Source organism: Brachyistius frenatus, unplaced genomic scaffold, assembly GCF_029030835.1.
Source record: "Brachyistius frenatus isolate BFR_SWC_R1_liver_20210118 unplaced genomic scaffold, ASM2903083v1 Contig_186, whole genome shotgun sequence".
NCBI classification, from domain to species: domain Eukaryota; kingdom Metazoa; phylum Chordata; class Actinopteri; family Embiotocidae; genus Brachyistius; species Brachyistius frenatus.
In genome coordinates, this window is record NW_027210785.1 from 85,196 (window position 1) to 104,692 (window position 19,497).

The following is a 19,497-nucleotide window of genomic DNA, read 5'->3' on the forward strand; positions in this document are numbered from 1 at the left end:
GTTTCAGGGTATTATGGGTAATGGAGTTTATGGCTTGTGGCCTCTTTTTTTTACGCCTACGTTTCTACTCTTACTAACACTGCTGTGATAAGTGTAGAGGTGATTATTAGTAAAAGAAAAAAAAAAAAAAACAGCAGCCTACGAGTAAAAAAATATAACGTCGAGCACGAGTTATTGATCGATTTATCAATTTATTGGGTCTGCTCTACAGAAATGTTAAAGTTGCCCATGGCATGCACTATAGATATCTTTCACTATGTTTTTTCCATAGTGGCTCCAGAGTGAGGAAATAAACAAAAACAATGTCCAACACTGAAAAGAGTCTGATGTTCAAAATATAATATAAATAGCCTATAGTTTATACACTATATTATATTATATGAATATAATCTTGTATAGTTAATGGATGATCACTTGCAGGGCTAATTTTTCATTACTCGAGTCTTAGAGCATGGTAGTAGAATTCACATAATCATAGTCTTTACAGCAGACAGAGGTGAGGAAAAGCAGCCTTAAAAAAACACTTGTGTTACTTTAAGTGATGTCATGCATTTGGGGGAAAAAAATGAAATCATAAAAATGTCCAGAGAGGATATCCAGAGTTCACATCACTGGATATAGTTTGCTATTCAGCAGCATGGAAGCAAAGTGCGGACAAAACAGGAAGGGCCACAAAGTGGAGGGGAATGGGTGGGGATGACGTTCTGAGTGTTTTCCACTTACTTCATTCAACACACTAAACAGCAAAAGTGCAGAGAGCAGACAGTTGCAGCGACTGACTGACTGACTGACTGACTATTGGAACATATGATTACCAAAAAAGGCAGGACTAAAGAGAACATTTCCTAATTTCGTCAAATGTTTGAACACATCTCAAACTGAGTCACTGCTGCAGCCATAAAGATCAAGAAGTATGGAGGTAAGTCATGATGAAGTGTTAGAGTGAAAATATGTTACTTAACATACAGAGTGTGATCGGGAGCTCTACAAGTCCAGTGAAGCTGATAAACTGACAACATCTATACAATTATAATGCCCTTTAACTCTGTCATATTGTTCAAATTCCTGATCCAGGTGCTAAATGTTCTTGTAACAAAATTTATAAGAGAAGGACTACTGTTTAAAATGATTACACTTTGTGTTAAAATCATACCATAGAAACTGTACATGTGAACGTTGGTACAGCAAAGTATCCAATGTGTTTATTTGCCTTTTTCTCAGGGCATGCTGGGAAAGCTTCATTGACAAGGAGTAGTTGTGCATTAGGGATAAAGAATTTGAAGTATGTTGCCAACTCTTGTCCGCGCAATATATGATCAAATTTACGAAATTAAAAGATATATGTGTTCAGTTATTTTGAAATATTTCCGAGCGATATGTAAGTGATTAATAAAATCTAAGAGTGACGTTTTGTTGTAATTCCATGTTTTATGTTTGAGGCATTTAACCAACATTCTTTGTGCAAAACAATGGATGGTACGGTCCCCAAATATCTGCAAAGCAGGAAGCTGGATCTCAGGATGTTTTAGCTTCCTCCTTTTCCGTTGCTCAAAACAATAGCCGCTAAACAGTCTGATGTCTGGCTGGAGAGCATAACAGATTTGTGGATATATATGTATATATATTTTTGCTAAGTTTAATTATGAGCAATGGAAGATGAATATTCACAGTCTACAAGTACATACACGCAGATATATTGATACATATGAACTTGATCAAATGAAAAGGAAAAGTTTAGAAAAATTAAAATAGAGACTCGCAAGCAGTGTGTAATTTTCTTACAGTCCAGATACACACTTCATGTTTCTGCAGGATTCCAGACGCAGCAGATGCGACAGCCTGGATGCTGGAACAGGGTGTGACAAGGAGGTAATGAACCTGAGCGACCATCTAACCCTCGACCTTGAGGGCTCTGACCCTGCAGTCAACCTCGAGCCTTCCCCAGCAGAACTGGCCCAGTGTGAGGCTGAAGTGGGCACCCTGCTCAGCATCATCGCCGAGCTCAACAAGAAGATGGGGTCACTAAAGGCACCGAGGTAACGTCGGTACAATTTATCTGCATCAATGGATTTGTGTTCACTCAGATTATACGCTACGGTAGAACCATACATATTTTCATGTTTATGGACAGCTTTTGATTCAGTTTATAGCGTGTTTCAACGTACTCTACTCTTGCAGTGAACCAGGTGACATGAGACCACCAGGTCTACCCAGGCCTCTGGTTCCAGACCTTCTGTCTCACCGGATGGTCAGAAGCAGCCCAGACAGGAACAATGCCTCCACTGCCACATCTAAAGCTACAGTGACTGACCGAGGTTGGCACTGACATCACATTATTTTGTGTTCAGTAGGCCTCATTATTGTGAATGGTGTGCTCGTATGTGGGGGATCTTTCCTGCAGGCCAGGAACTTCTGTCCAAAAGAACAGCTGGTATTTTATGTAACATTTCATGTGTAATCTTGAGCAACAGCCAGCGACACACATGTTAGCTGAGAAAAGTTGAAAAACACATTGCTGTAACTGTATTCATGTTTCTATGTTTGAAAAGAAAGGAGCTTTTTAGCTGGTTAAAGTATAGAAGTGCAACTCACTCTGCACCATGAGCTGCGGCACCTCTGCATTTCATCCTCCAGGAGGCAGCGGTGTTGTGTGGAGCAAACTGCAGCAGGTTTTGTCATCAGTGGAGGACTCCATCAGCTGTAGAAGGATCTGGGCCGTCCCCATCACGACCTCTGACCAGGACAAGCACAAAGAGCATCTGAGTGCTGCTCAGGAGAACTGGAACAAAGCCACCCAGGTATAAAACTGGGGGGAAAAAACTGTTACTGCAGCTGCAACTTCCAACAAAAGCTAATGTAAGGTGAAATGTACTGGTAGTTTTTGATGTTCTTTGACAAACTTTTTTTTTTTTTTTTTTAAAATAGCAATAAAATCCCAAAATATTTCAAATAATTTTGTTTTTACAGTGGCTGTATGAATTTTAATGTATCGGTTAAAAAAAAAAAGTCAGGCTATCTTTAGACTCCCATCAGTCCCTTTTGTAATTGTGGTTCACTGGTTGCAGATATTGGAGGAGATGGAGAGAGAGTTTGGGATTTCGTGCCCATCAGGCCTGTCGAAGGACCAGCAGCAGGAGGACATGCTGGATGTGGACCAACGGGAGTCTGCTCTCAGAAACACCACGCAGAGTCTCCAGGAGGAGCTGCAGAGAGCACAAAGCACCATCAGCCAGGTGGAGGAGGAGGAGAAGGACAAGGTGGGAGTTGCTCAGAAGTCACTTTTGTTTGAGATAGTGAGGAGGAAAAATATAATTAAGAGAAGCTGTGGTGAAATTAGCTTGTTGTCACACCACTGAGATAAGCACAATCTATTTGACAGCTGAAATGAATCTAAACTAAACACAAAAAACCTGAAAGTTTGCAACCGTATGTCCTTTTCTCTGTATTTCAGCTGGTTGGTCTCCATAAGGCCTGGAGGTCCGGCAGTCTCTCTCCCTCCTACCGGCCCACTGCTGGAGCTCTCAGTCCAGACTGGGCCTCTCCTCCCTACCCTGGTTCACCTTTACTCCACAGAAGAACAGCCAGAGCTGTAACTCCTCTGTCTATGGGTGGGGACGGGTCCCCACTGGGCTCCGTTACCTCCGGCAGTCCATGTCCCAGCCCCATCACCTTGGAGTCGGAGACAGAGCGACTGAACAGGTGAATCTGAGGAGCAGCTCACGATGTTTCAAAGTAACAAACATCAGACACGTTTCCTGTCTGTATGCATGTGTGCGTAGATAACCAGCATTCTTTGTAGAGCATGTACAGGATTGTGAATCATGCAGATGGAGGTTTTGTAAGCAGCAGGTCTCCTAGGCCCGACTCAAAACAATGAGTTATTTCAGTTCGTGACTTTCCAATATTAATATCATAAATAAATGGCAGCAGTATTTATCATTTATATTTTTTGAGATCCATTCAAATTTTCCTGTTGTTTGACTATTTTCACCCTGAAAGATCAGGTGGGAAGGTAAACTAATGTATATCAGCTGGAATAGATGCATTGAATATCTTGATAGCCAGAAATGAGTGATTGTTTGACTTCACTCGACAAGGACATTTGTGGCACAACTTCACGGATATTCAGTGTGTATGACAAAGGAACATTTTTTGAAAAGGTCACAACCATAGACTGTATAGACAAGTGGCTTAAAAGTAGCTTCCTGCAGAAGTGCCTTCAATTGCAATACCAATCGAGGGCCACTAGGGGTTGGCACCACAAAACCTCTGGCTCCATAAACTCCCATTCAAATTCTCTCATAAAATAAAGAGTCAATAAGTTTTTTCCATGTGTCATTATGGTGTCATTACCTAAAGTCACTCCCACTTATTACTTTTCTGGTGGTCAATCTGAAAATAATCCCCTCTTTAATCAGATATTTGGCCTCAAATAGTGGTATGTTTGGGGTGTTCTGTTTGATTGACAGGCCTGTGGTGAAGTCAGGTTTCCACTGTAGGTGGGTGGGGTGTAGTGTCCTCAGATTCACTACTCGCCTCTCTTTAGCTCATCCAAATATGGTCTCTTCTGAATCCAAAATAGCAAGACAGCGGCGGACAAAACACTGATCTCGAGGCTTCAGAACGGCAGTTCACAAACCAGCGGTTAACGTCACTGTTGGTCACAACTCCAGCAACACTTGTATAAAGAAGACATTTATTGTCAGACCAAAGCGTTTCAGCATGTGGTCTAAAGTTTGGACTCAACCATTACAGTAAAACGGCTTCTACTTCCACATCCATTTTTTTATTATTGGTCTAGCTGAAACTCTTTTCCTCCTTCCCAACATCCCAGATGCATCGAGAGGCTGCGAGCCAGAAATGAACGTCTGACTGCAGCTCTGGAGAGAAAGAAGGGAGAGTCGGAGCAGATCAACGTCACACTGAGCAGACTCGAGTCTGACTGCTCGGCCCTGCAGATGGCTCTAAGATACTGGTACACATTAAACACACCTGACACATCAGTGCACAGGCCTGTCTGCGCTCATATATATATATATACATTCTGTGTCAGTGTTTCAAAGTGCTGTGACGTGTGTGAACATGATGAATGTGCACTGGTCAACAATCTAACAGTATTCGTTTGGGTTCCTCTCATCTGTGAGGTCATACTTTGTCTTTTGTGATTGATAGTGAGGAGTGTGAAGAGGCCTACAGCGAGCTACTGTCACTTAGTGATGCCAAGAAGCAGCAGAGCGTTCCTCAGCCGACAGACTCAGCAGGTGCTCGAATACCAAGTTTTAATACCACTCACACCTCAGGGCACTCGTATATGTGCATGCACAATAGGCATGTACAGTATGTCACTAACACACGTCAAACACAGTCGGGGTCACACTTTTTTCCTCTCGTCAGAGCCCGCTGGTGACAGGCAGTTGCCCAGCAGTCCTTCAGCTCAGCTCAGGAAAATGGGAACTGAAGAGCTGTCCACCTCCTTCTCAACAGCAGGGGTCACAGAGGAGACGCAAACACAGACTCACACAGGGCAGAGGTGACTTTACACAAGAAGTGCTGTTACACAATCAGACGAAGTAATAGGGATGAGCACCAATGGAAATACAGCATGTGTTGATGATGGCACCGTCACAGACCAAAAATGAATCAACTTTAAGGTTTCAAAATTAGAGTTGACAAAGTAATGACATCAAAATTTTGTGTTCAAATATAGTCATTTCACTACCTGTAAACCCACAGCACACCTGAGCCGGTGGATCGGGAGGATGCTCTCCGGCAGCTGATTCAGAGGCTGAAGAGGGATCGGGCAGCCATTTGCCTCTCGAAGCCGGGTCCAGCAGTAAAGACCAAACTTAGCCCTGAAACTGGCCACCCAGCCGGATCAAAATGGGGACACGTGCTGAAAGATAACACCAAACCTCCTGATCCCAAGAAGGAGACAGCTTCGCTGTTTCATGAACTCATCTCAGTCAGGGTAGGAGCAGCGCGTCATGGTCTGTGTTTGTACGATGCAAAGTTAAGAGCCATTTCCAGATATTAGAAAGAAATTGTAATTTTTTTAAAAAAAAGCAGCTAAATAAGGCTTCTATCCCAAAACAATCCATGTTTTACTGCACAATACTGTATACCCGTAGCTTACAGTCCTAAAACACATTGTTTGGAGTGTATATACAGTTTGTGCACGAGACACTGCTGACACATTTCAGAGGTCAGTGTGTATGAACAGAGCAGTCCGTTGTTATATTATTTAACCTTTCAACATCCACCCCTCTGGAGACACTTTAAAGATTTCAGTGCATCACATTGTACCTGGACTATTTGTATGACAGGGAAATATTACAAAAAATGATCACATATACAGCCACTAGTCTGACGGTGGTATATTTGTTTGTTGGTATAGTTTTCTAAACCAAACAACAAAATAAGAAAACCCATCGCATCACTGGAGCCAACATTACACCCTATTTAGCACCTTTACTGTCTGATATTTTATTCTAGTGTCTGAATTTTCTCTGTGAAATGTTTCCACATCACAGCTCTCCAAAAATGTTCCTCAGTCGGATGAGAAAAGTCCTTCCTTGGTGTTTACACTACTCTCTGCTGAAAATCCCACAATGCAATGGTCCGCACTTTATAGATAACAGTTACTGTTGAGAGACTCCACGCCTGTCAGCAATGACGCCAATTATGATGATTAATAAGTGTCTGAAATCTCAATAAACCGCTCAGTATTGATTAAATATACCCAGTGTCTGGTAGGGAAAAGTGAATAAGTAACCAAGGAATTGATTCCAGATATACAAGCATAAAATCATACCGCACTACAACACCAACAAACCATGACAGAAAACTGCAAATTTGTCTATCAAATTTTATTAAAATTTCAGGCTTTGGGAACTTCTAGTAGTAGTTTCAGATTCTTGGGCGTTAACATCCACATCAGACAACAAAGTGGAGGTAAAACCTAATGCTTGTGCTCGTATGGAAATTCTTCCATTGTACAGCTGTGCTTATCACCTTTAACTCTTTATAACATCTGGTTTATCTGTTTTTGTTCAGGAGGAGATGTCAGATCTGCGAGCTCTCACCCGCCTCAAGGAGAAAGAGCTGAGGTGTCTGGAGTGGAGTTTAATGGGCCAGAAGGCCCAGGAAGCAGCCGGAGTTTTCATCCCCGAGAGCCTCCGAGAGGAGCTGCAGGATCGTAAGGCTGAACAACAGGTAGGACACACTCCTGCAGTGGCAACGCACGCACTTTTTTTTTTTTTTTTTCAATTTGCAAATAATACAGAGTCAAGGTGAAATGAACAAGAGGGAGCAGGACGTTGGTCTACTGTGACAGACCCGATTCAAATAAGGGTGTCCCACATGGGAAATCACACATCTACCAAAGCAGGATCCCTCCAGGCCAAGAAGGATATTTCGGTTCCACAAGGTCTTCTGCTGGGCTGTCCTGTCGCTGCAGCACAGATTCATACCACACCATGCACCTCTGTCGGTGGCAGATGACGAAGAACGGAAGAGCTTCTTTATGTTACCACAGCTAACTGTGACTTAAGACCCCATATGTTGATTAATCTGTGTTATGCCTCAAGGTTTCACAATTTCCCCAGTTTTTCCTGGTTTCTACAGACTTTATGATGTCCATCACAATAAGCGTAAATGTAGTTTAATAGATCATTCGTTTAGTACATGCGCACTGGTATCCTGATTATGATCTGATGTTTTGGACATGCAAACATCTTTCACTGGTGTCATCCTGATTTTGAGAAACCTGGATGTACTATGTGGAGTTCTGAAGGTGCAAAGCTGGCTGTTCTTGGTAGAGCTCCAGAGAGAAGCTTTAGAGAGGACATGTACAACTACTTGTATGTTGAGATGGTGTTTGGTAATTAAAACCATAATGATATGTTCTAATGGAGTTGAAGACTGCCAATAAAACACTATAACGATGTGAAATAAGGGACCCTTGTGAACTTTCGATAGAACCCTGATTGAACATTATGCTTCAGAGGCTCTGTGAGAATGCGGCTAAGCTTGGTGCTGACAGCGACATCACTGGTCCTCGAACCAAACCCATCCTGAAAGAGCTGCAGGCCGTCCTACAGAGGTGAGACATTTTCTCTGCATACTGTCGCTCAATGTTTGAAGTGGGGCACTAACACTGCAAAAACTAGGGCCTGATAAGGGTCTGTCCCATGCATGAAAAAATCAGGTCCTGTTTCCATTGCAGCCTTTAACGATTTTGTAAATGTCGTAATAACGAAACCCGGTAAACCATCACCTGAAGTAATCTGGATACTTGAGGTTGCATCAGAAATCTCTTGCCTGGTTTTGATCTGTTGCTTGGGAACAGTCAGCAGCAGAAAAGCAGACTTTGTACTGAGAGAACTTGTAGTTATTTTTCTCCATGAGAACCAACCATCTTTTTTCTCCTCTGACCTTGAGTGCTGAATACTTATAAATAAATCCCTGCTGTTGATACACTGCATCACATTCACTCCGAAGCCAAGGACATGTCGTAAAAATGATTCTTTACAAAGATTATTTTTGATTTCTGAGTAAACATCTTCGGTGCCTTAAGCAACATGAATAACCAGACAATATATTCTCTGTATTCTCTCTTCTTTTTGCAGGGAACAAGCCCTGAAGAAGAGACTAGCTTTGGTTCAGGACTCACTGAACACGGCTCTCTCAGACAGCACCTCCCACAGGAGGGACAATGGAGAGCAGATTGCTCGGCTCACACAAGCTCACAGGTGAATATCACAAGAAGGTATTCGGTATACCGTTTTGTCTTTGTTCATCCACATCTCTTGGTTGAGGCAAAAAACCAAAAAGGTCATGTGCTAAATTGGATCTATTGGTTGTCTTTCATTCCAGTAAAGCTTTGAGTTCGTACCGGCAGATCCGCAGGAAGTACCGGGAGCAGGTGTGGAGGCTGGAGCAGAAAGTGGCGGCCATGACGGAGAGTCACCTCACCCAGAGTGGAGCCACAAAAGCTGCAGGGGAGGCTGTGGAGTGGAGGAGGGAAGAGACTGTTTTATGAGACATTGATTCTTCAATTAGAATCATCCTTCCTTAAAGTCAGATGTTATTTATATCAGCTACATGCACAAAGCTGCTGAATAATTTGCTCTTTCAAAAATCTGCTGCAATCTGCTTTTATTAGATACTTACAGCATATTTGTAGTTATACTTCTGGCCTTGGAAAGAAATTTCTATTTATTTAACTACTAACCCATTAATGACATCCACAGCAGTCACTTCAGGCATCGTTTGGCTCTTGAGAGGTAAATATAGAAAATGTAGGGCAGTGCAACACTGTGAGCTCTGCCTTTTCAACCCTTGTGAGACTTTCCAATAAACTGAATAGGATTCCACAGCTTAACTTGTCTAACAGGACTCACACATCACAAGACACATTCCTCATTTCAGAGAAACAGCTGTCATGCAGTCATGAATATCTACGTCTGAATCAAGGCCTGAGCCCGCTGAGGACCTCGGGACTGACCTCGAGAGCACACATGTCTGTTTTCCCGTAAAAAGCCACCTCTACAAAGAGGCCGGCCGTGCTGTCCTGACAAAGCTCTGAGGGGGGGAATGGGGGCTGGGACAAAAGCTGATGTGCACATACAATGTACGGCTAGCCCGTTTGTCTTCTGTGCACCTTTATAATCTCACTTTCTCTGCCTTTAAGAGTTCTGTTAAAGGGTCAATTAACCCAAATTACAAAAAAAAAAAACATATTTTCTTCAATTACCTCAAGTGGTATTTAAGTGAGCAGATAGTTTTGGAGATATCGTTCTCTTAGAGTTGTGCCTTCATCCCAAACACTGAGTGAGTGAGTTCATTACTATGAGAATGGCCACAGAATTATATTTTAAGATTGTAGGCCTATGTGTTGGAATTTATATGCGTACTCAAAAAAAGAGGGCCCGGCTGTTTTAATACATTTCTTTTGAAGAAAAAAAAAAAAGAAACAATATACATGTGAGCTGTTTTTTTCAACAAATAAAGACTTCATTGGGAATGAATGGTCTCAGGGCTGAGTGATACAGACATGGCGGGAAAGTCAAAATGTTTTAAGACTGTTGGAGGCTTTGTAGAAACCTGAAGGAAAACCATACCATGTTCATTTCTAGGAAAATGTAAATGCAGTCATAAAACACATGGTGTGATTTGCCTTTCAGAACAACCTCGGGAACGCTGAGGAGGCGTTACAAGGAAGAAACAGATAGCTGCCAAAATGATGGCTTGTGGCCACCTAACAAGCCTTAACAAGAAACAGGCGTGAAGCTGATTCTCCAGGAAAAGAGACATGGCTTCATATTATATATTTAATAAATGAGTACTGCAGTCCCATTATGATGGACAGATTGTTTTCAAATTTGAATCAAATAATCAAAATTAGCATGTAGTCTCAAGGACTTTGTCTTTTTTTTAAATCTTCAGCTCCAAATTTTTCAGATTTTCAAACTTCAAACATCACATCTGGACATCTTTCAGATTTCATGCTTCTTCCTCTGGAGCCACAGAGGTCTTTAAACAGCCTTTTAACATACTGTATGTAGTGGTATTCTCCAAAACCCTTAACAGACATTGGTGTGGGAAAACTACTTTCCTTTTTGAAGTAAATGTTTTTGATAAAAATTTGGAAAAAGAGAATGAAAAAAAAACAGGCTGCACCGGATCTGTTGCCACTGGGCAACCTTATTATTACTACTCTACATCCTGTCACCTTTAACTGGCATGGAGGTAGAAATCCCAAAGATGATTATCATAATCCTGATGATCAAAACCAAAACTGTTCAGACAGATACAAGCAAGATAACGTTTTGGTAAATTGACCGTTTCAAAGCCCAGCTTACTCACTTTCTCTTCATCCCTCCATCCTCTGCTTTTCACCACTCCCTCATGCTTCCATTTGTCTGCCTTCCCCCCCCCTCTGTCCTCTCCCTACTCATCCCTCACTCATCTCCCCCTCCAGTCGACCCTACACCCTGACCTTCCCGAGCCGGTCAGCTGCAGCTGTGACCGGCGGTCAGGAGGTTAAGGCAAAGGTTGAATGTCACACCCACAGGGTCACAGCGATGCCTGGCTGTTGTGTTAGCCTGTGAATGGAGGGTTCAAAATGTCAGACGAGGTGGCAAGCCCCTGACGCCCTGACTCCTGCCTGAGCTTGCCCTTTCCCGGGCAGAGGTCACCGCAGAGGGCCAGTCCTCCTGCTCCCCCCATACCTCCAGGTCACCGTCGCTATTGTTGTAATAGCTGCTATTAGAGCACATGAGACAATTATCATTCCATTTTGTGTTGTCACTCTCTAAGATCTATGTTAAGCTCCCGACTTCATCAAAGGTTTTCAGATGACATAATGTTGTAACCTCTGGGTGACTCTTGTATCAAAGGCGACAATAATCACAAAATGTCTTGTGGAGAGAATTTTTTTTAATTTTGCATTGCCTTAAGGACATTTATCCTGGGTGGCTCAATAACTCTGCATCTCTGGAGTGCAGTATCCAGATGTTTAATTTAAGTACCTTAAAGTGCTAATACAGCAATCTAAAAATATTACATTACAAGTCCAGCTATCAAGACTTGCTATTAACAGTGAGGTGCACTTAAAATATCCAAATAAAAGCAAACGTTTTTATTATTTCAAAATAATTTGTCATATTTTGTCAGTAGTTAAATGTGTAACAAGATCATATGATTATTTTTTAAAACCCTAACATGCGAAGCAAATTGTCATTATAGCTGTTAAATAGGTTGTATTTATAAGTATATTTTAATTTGAAATGTAGAGGTTAAGGTCAAACATCATGAGTGCAGTACTTGATTAGATGTTCATAGCCACCTGTCACCCCTGCATCTGTTTCAGTATTACAGCTCCAGGTTCATGGTAATGTTTGGAACAATGCTTGTTGTCTTCACAGACACAAAAGGAAACAGCAATGAACTCCTGTCCAAACCAATTCAGAAATAGAGAATAAATAAAGAAGTTGTCAAATCATTACTTTAAAAATGTAACCTAATGAACACAATAAACACAACATCTTCACTACTATTTAGTGATACACTATTTGGTAGTTTAATCTACAGCAGTGGTTAGTTTATTACATGTTTTATATGTAAAATCTTAATTTGTAAGAGTAAATCATAAATATGGCAGTCAGTGGATTACTGGAGTTAAAAGAATTGTATTTTCCAACTATCAAAAGGAAATATTCTGGTAAAAAAAAAAAACAATCCAAACAATCTTTGCACTTTGACTTTGAAATTGGACTACAAATGTAACTTTCAGTCACTAGAACTCAGTGAGCTTTTTTTTTTTTTAAATATTTTTTATTTCACGCCTTTTAAATATGTATTTCTTCAAACTTTAGTTTAACCTTGACCCCACATGACTGTGTGAAAGCTGTAATCTCCTGACAAAGCTATCGTACATACATATGTGTGCACTGAAACATGCACTGAAATAGAGTTTTTAAAAGTGCACTGATGAAAAAAAGTGAGTTAAGAAAGTCAAACACGGAACATGAAGAACTGAGTGATCAGTGAGCCTGTAACAATCTCATCTGTTAACATTTAAGCGCCCTATCTCTGAACACACTTCCACCCCCACATATAACAGCCTCCACTCCAGCCGGCAGAGTTTTTTTTTTTTTTTTTTTTTTTTTAGTGCCTGGGAAAAATAACCAAACCATTATTGGACAACGACAGCGGCTGTCAATCAGTGGTGGGGGTGGACGCAATCCCACTCAGCACATACGGAGAGGGAGGGTGACCCGTAGGTTTTAGGTCAACTCATTTACTCTCTGCATCCGCTCCTTCTTTTTAATAAGTTATCCCTGTGTAAGCTGTATAAAGGGATCACCGCCTGCACCTTCCATTAGCTCACCTGTCACAACCACTCCGTATCCCCTTCTCATCTCCTCCTCCTCCTCTCTTTATCTCTCTATTGTCAGCTCGCTGCTGCGGGACGCTGCCTCGCTGACCTGACACCTCTCTCCTGAGCTTTGTGACACCGGTCGGCCCGCGGAGAGGTCAGGAGGATGGAGGAGTGCTATTGGCGTAAAGAGATCTGACCTCAATCAAACGGCCTATCACATCCGCTTTGTGCTTTCACCCGCTCAGATAATGACGGCAAACAGCTCGGACCAAAAATGCGTCCTCACCACAGACACCAGCAGCTGAAGAGTGAAGCCTCTTTGCACATTATAAGCCCACTCACAGGGATTTTCATGCTTACTATAGGACTGCATGTGTGCTTGTTGATAGACGGAGAATCAGATCAATGACGATCAGGTTGTACGTTCCCCCCCCCTTTGGTTTAGACGTAGCACTGCCCTGAATGAAGACGTGTCCATGATAACCCTTAACAAAAAAATGGAGAAAAAAAAAAGTATTTATAAAATTTATTTTTGTTGACAGATGCTAAAATAATCTTAAACAATTCTATTTTAAGTGACAATGGAAAAGTAGCTCTGCGACAAGACAGAACTAATGCTTTAAAGAGGACTATTTTGTATTAATGCAATTATTTTTGTCAATTTCTATTTCTAATATGAGATGTATTTAAGGCTAATGCGACTGAGACAAGGCTTACATAGTTTTTGCAATAATATAAGGGTTAGTGTATTGATCATATTTGTAGTTATGGGGATTTCATTGTATTTTGCTGCAGTACTGCTCAGGTTACAAACAAGCTGCTTGGTTTATTACATATTATGTACGTGAGTATGGGCATGTACATGTATGGATGAGATTATTTCCTACTATACTGATGTAGTATTTTTTTTCGACAGACCTTCAGAGATGCCTGTTGCTGGTAACATATGGGGGATCCTAATAAACAAGCAAATAAACAATTAAACACTTATCTGCAAAATGCTTGGTCATTAAGAAAAACATGTTATACAGTTAACTATTACATTGTGTTTTTGTGTAAAACGTGTTTTTATTTGTACGCTGTGGTTTGGAGTAATTATTTGTGTCTTTGTGGAACCTAAACTATTGTATATGTAATGAATGACTGCATCCATATAAATAGCAGCAAATTAAAGCACCAGTCTGAATAAATGAGCGAAGAAGCAGAATAAATGCATGGTGCTTGTTTACAGATATATTGTAAGCATATATCTTATGTGAAATATGTGACGTAACCTTCACAGTCAGCAGCTGAACACTCACAGAACGTGAGAGTTTGGATGGATGTGTTGGACGGCAGATCAACAAAACACCAAATAAGGGAACATCTTTTGGAAGAATGGTTTTCGACCCTCCAGCAGAGTTCCAGAGACTTAACATAATCACACAGTGAAGCAAAACAAAGAAGAAAGCTGGGGTGTGTTACAAGGGTCAAACTACAAAGGTGTAAAAAGGTTTCACATATCCAAATCAATGATATGTCTTCTTCAGTGAGCAACAATGAGTGTCATCAATTTACTGACAACAAGTTCACCAAGCTCACCTGTACGCAGAGGTGCCCTCAGACCTCCCTGACTGAGACCCTAGAAGGACCCCTTTTCTACAAACTGTCAGTCATCTGTATAATAACAGAAAAATAAAATAGCCGAGCAGAAAACATATGTAGCAAGACAAGTGGCTTTCCTAAAAGAGGACCATGCCACAACGTTAACACTTCCTGCCTTCATGATACAGAGTGACAGAAGACAGATGACAGTAAATGAGAAGAGAGAGAAAAGGGAAATGAAATGCAACAAAAATTGCAGGACTGATTCGTTACAGCAGGGTGGCAACTCAAAGGTGGAGCATTAAACCTTAAAAAAAAAACGGCATGATAACTTTTCAGACGAATATACATCCTGCAGGCAGCCACCGGTGTCCAATCACCACGGCGTGGTATGAAAATCAACTTGCTAACAGACGTCGACTTATTAAAAAACTCTTTCTTATAAATGAATGATAAAGTACCGGACAACAAATTGACATAGTCATGATGCTCCCTGTGATGGTCACAGCATGTCTCCCACTAGCTATTGATAAAAGCTACATGCAGCTTGTTTGGTATGCATTTTTTAAACATGAATTCTTTAATGTAAACTGTCTGTGTGATCTCATTTACTCTAATTAACCTGATAGCCTGGATTTTTACCTTAATAAAGCTTAACACTTTCCAGTGATGGTTCTCGCACAATAAAGACACCCCGCGGTTTTGGGTCAGTGAGTTGAACACACAACAGGTCAGAACAACAGAAAAAGCGTCGGGGCAGAGGAGCTAATGAGGTCACCCAGCTCGTCAATTTGTGATCAGTAGATTACAGCAATAAGGTGTTTAAAGGGGAAGGATGGCAGGGGGCGGGGCCTCCGTCTAATCCTGTTAGAGCATTTGAGTCCACTGAGCTGGTTAGGGTAATTTTCTGGCATCCTAAACCTTAGTTGACCTACAGGCCGAGTCGGGCCGACAGCGGAGAGCACAATCATGGCGCAACAGATTGGACACAGATTTACACAAGATTGAAGTTGATGACTGGGAACATGACCAAATTGCTGTGGCTGCAGAGAGGGTTAGGTTAAAGCCATGTCTGTAAACATCAGGCGTCTTGAATGGTGTAAATCTTTTAAATGGGCTGTCAGCTGACAACATATTGACAAACTGTCAATGGTAATCATTTTAAACCTGGGAGCAAAACATTTAGCCAAACAGTTTTTTAAATGATGCCAGTCGGTAGACATCAGCCTTCAACTACACAGATCCTTCGTTACAAACGCGTTGGCACAACCACAGCTCAAACCAACAGAGTTTTATTCTAAAATTACAATCCCAAGATATTCAGAGATGTAATATGTCACGCTGAATGACTGAAAGCTCTGAAGGTCATGGGTGTAATTATTTTTGATGCATGGTTCATGACATTCCATTACCACGAGACAACAAAGCGTAAAAGCTGTACTGACCTCGGTGGCCTTACGTACACATCAAAGCAACAACCCAAGAGAGACATCACATCTTTTATGATTGATGTCATCGTGCTGCCATAAATCCCATCTGGATTTAAATATTTAAAGCTTAGCTTGGCAGTTTAGTGTCACCTCGGACAACAGCCCAGAATCGGTTGAACTTTCGATGACGTTTAATTGGAAGAAAGGATGTGCTGCCTGGTGTTTGCAAGAGTACGGTGGATTTTAAAGACGTGCTGAGTATTCCCAACATTGTATATTTTTTCTGTCCATCACAGACAAAAAAGTAAGAAAACACTGAAATATACCACAACTTTGCATTAGCTCTATCCAGTTTGCATCACTGGTAAAAAAAAAAAAAAAAAAAATGAAATATGCACTATATCTATGTTAACATCTTAATATTCACTTGTTTTTTAAATCTAAGATTAAAACTTTGGAAGCATTTTGTTCCCTGGATTCTCTTATTTGGGGAAATAGTCTCTCTATAGAAAATAGAGGTGTACAGCACATAGTGATTCAAGAAGTATGTTCGTCTATGGATGACAGAGAAGGTAGGAAGCTACTGTTTTGCTGTGTGCTTTTTTACAAAGTAAGGAACTGTTGGCTTTGTGCCAAAATGGCTTTGTGCTTTCAGGTGATGGATAGTTTGTCACATTTGACTCAGATTGGGACGACACCCACCGTTCAGTGTATAGTCCTCAAGCTATTTGTGGAAACATTTATCTAACTTTGAAGGAAATGAAGATTAAAACATAAACATCAGAGTTCAAGTGGTTGAGCCAGACCAAAGCCAAGGCTTACTCTACCAACTCAGATTAACATCAGCCATGTTCAATAGTCAATGAGCCTTATCTTTACAGCAGACACATGGGGAAAGAGCTCCTCTGTTGCTACAGTAAACAGCTAAATTGACTCTTCAAAAAGATAATACATTGATTCCTTGTTCACAGTGAGCACAAGATAGCTGATTTGAATGACAACAAAACACACCAAATGGGAAGTTTCCCACCACCTCCAGCAGGTCCTGGGCGAGGAGGAGGGAAAATATTGATTGGACACCTTGTGTTGCTCTGGAGTCACCCCAGCAGATGTTTTTCTTTGGCAGGTTCTACTACCCTGTTTATTTTAAATTGCTTCGCCATTCGCTGGAGGTCAAAGGCCTGAGGATGGACAGGGTGTTGTGAGAAGGGGAGGGAGAGAAAAAGAGAGAAGAGAAGACGATCTTTCCTCCGGCCTCTGGGCCAAAGGGCAGTGGGGGTAATGAGGAAGGAACAGGGAATCATGTGTTCCTGCTTGTTCACACAGAGTTAATACACAGAGTTAAAGTTTAACCCTGGTTTTCAAATTCCTCTGCACTTTAACTAATGCAGTTAACACACTGCTAGACTAATACTCATCACAGCATTTATGGAGGCTCGTCTGACTCATCTCAAACTGAAGTCAAACAAAAGTCAAATAAAAGAAAAACCTATCAGACATCTTTTGACACACTGACCGAAGCTGTTTAGTTGAGGAGGTTGTGGGAGAAATGTGAACCTTTGCGAAATAGTTTAGCAGATCCTGCAGCCTACAGGGCTTCAACTTGTTAAACCTGAATTTTGACATCATGTAAGAACATTATGTTTGCTTCTCTCTGTTCAGAATGTACGTTGACAATAAAAACTGTTGTTTTACTCAATTCTTTTGATGACTTAAATGCCTGCACACTTATTGCAATTTAGTGGCTTGAATGTGGAATATGTTAATACAGACAGACATCAGTAGACCCACATGTGGCTGCTCCTTTATGTACTCAAAGACTGTGAATTTGTAAAGCTGGATTTTTAACACTGTTAGTCACTTGTAGTCAGCATTTTGTCCTCAAACATTGCATGTTGGCACACAAGCCTTTTATTATGATCTTATTGGACTTGCTACAAGTTTGTGACGCATATACAACTCACCCCAACACTCAATTTGGTGGTATAATAAAGTATCTGATGTGAAAGTGCAGCCATGTTTAATATATATATATATATATATATATATGATAATCAAGCTGCAGTGACACAAACTGAAACAAAATATTATTATAAAACTCCTGTGAGATTTTAAAGGAAGTTTTGGTAAATCAGGGGTGTACGTTCATGTCATTGTGTTGTGTGGTGTTCAGGTGAGCTTCACTCTGATGACTCTGGACTCCTGACTGTGTGGAGAATGCACAGACGCCACCACAGTCGACTTCACGCTGAGAGCAGCTGCATTCCTGACCTGCAGTTCAAAGAGCACAGAACACACACACAGACACACACACACACACACACATGCAATTACATCCACTAACTCCCTGATATGTACAGCACATGTACTGTTCTCATGCAGAGGGGTGTGTGAACGAGTTGCTTTGAATGTTCACAGTTGTGCTTGTAAAACTGCATCATCTGCGTATCTTAACAAATGTGTTGTGAGTGGGCTCCTTCAGGCACACATACTGCAACTGTATCATACAGTGTAAAGATGGACAGCTATTATCATTTGATTTTTTTTTATGTTAACGTGAACTGGTTTAATTACACCTTTTAAGGAGAAAATAGTGTTGTTGTTTTTTTTTCCTTCTTCAGCACATCATATCATACAGCAGCGACAGAATCATGTTTTCACTTCTGCAAGGTCAGTTTTTGTTTAAAAAACAAACAAACTCACAGATTAAATGAACTTTGCACAAAATCTGTGCTTGTTTGTTAACATTTAGTCCAATGAGCATTGAAAATATCTAGTTGTAACTAACTTTGATGACCTTTAACTGAATATCAGTCAAAGAATGTCATTTTTGTGTATTAATCACTTTTAATAATTGTTAAAAAGAATACATTACACAATCAGAACAGTATTTGGCCAAAAGGTGTTAACTTTTAAGTATTTAGCTGATCTAATTATTCAGTTTGACACTTTTATGTCTTCAGGTTTTGTCTCAAGGAACAATTTTGAGCATTGATGGGAATTAAAAAATATCAACAAGCACATTAACACAAATTTTACATTGCAGTAAAGCTGACTGAGCAGCACAGACATCATTGTAATCTGTAGTGTACTCTTCCAGAAACCAACATCAAACAAACATGTGTAGAGTCAATAGAGAAACTTCACAAAGTAAACATGTTTTTTGGTGTCATTCTGACATTTTATCATCCTCAAAGGTTTATTACAATCTTCTTAACAGGAGAGAGTTCACTGCTTCATGCTCCAAACCTTCCCAGAGAAACAACATGTGATATTTAGACTTCAGATATTTAACCTGTGCACTTTTAAGCACAACTACAACCTGGTCTAAGCAATAATAGTGATGCACGGGTCTGACCTCTGCTAATACACATACACAGCGGGGCTTATAGGAAAGCACTAATTCAATTTACAGCAGCTTGGCGTGGTCCCTGATCACGTCTCAACCAAACAAAAGACCTATCCATGCACAATGAGCCTCGCTGTGACGGATGTAGGTTAAAGTTACCAAATGCTCACATTTACAAAGCTGAAAAAACCTCACTGACAAAAATACAGAACTCTCTTTTCCCTGCCAACCTTTGCACCAACTTTCAAGTC

General features: G+C 40.9%; 1 protein-coding gene across 2 annotated transcripts; it reads left to right on the forward strand.

Annotated features, from left to right (window-relative positions):
• Positions 1 to 735: 735 nt before the first annotated feature.
• Positions 736 to 10,693, forward strand: ushbp1 (Usher syndrome 1C binding protein 1). Of its 2 annotated transcripts, XM_069718096.1 has the most exons (14): positions 736 to 919; positions 1,813 to 2,036; positions 2,179 to 2,315; positions 2,635 to 2,798; positions 3,066 to 3,257; positions 3,452 to 3,699; positions 4,835 to 4,975; positions 5,173 to 5,261; positions 5,395 to 5,530; positions 5,734 to 5,968; positions 7,054 to 7,212; positions 8,004 to 8,101; positions 8,628 to 8,750; positions 8,875 to 10,693. In XM_069718096.1, exons 1-14 carry the CDS (start codon positions 914 to 916, stop codon positions 9,038 to 9,040), a joined length of 2,118 nt encoding a protein of 705 aa, XP_069574197.1. In that variant the 5' UTR covers positions 736 to 913; the 3' UTR covers positions 9,041 to 10,693. The 2 variants fall into 2 exon arrangements, with proteins under 2 accessions (XP_069574197.1, XP_069574198.1); XM_069718097.1 differs by lacking the exons at positions 8,628 to 8,750; positions 8,875 to 10,693 and having other exon boundaries at positions 7,978 to 8,067.
• Positions 10,694 to 19,497: the final 8,804 nt, after the last annotated feature.

Excerpts from the sequence above, each read along its gene's own strand:
- ushbp1 (XM_069718096.1), top strand. Across the intron at positions 2,037-2,178 it reads GGGTCACTAAAGGCACCGAG|TGAACCAGGTGACATGAGAC; the intron begins GTAACGTCGGTA and ends CTACTCTTGCAG. Across the intron at positions 7,213-8,003 it reads ATCGTAAGGCTGAACAACAG|AGGCTCTGTGAGAATGCGGC; the intron begins GTAGGACACACT and ends ATTATGCTTCAG.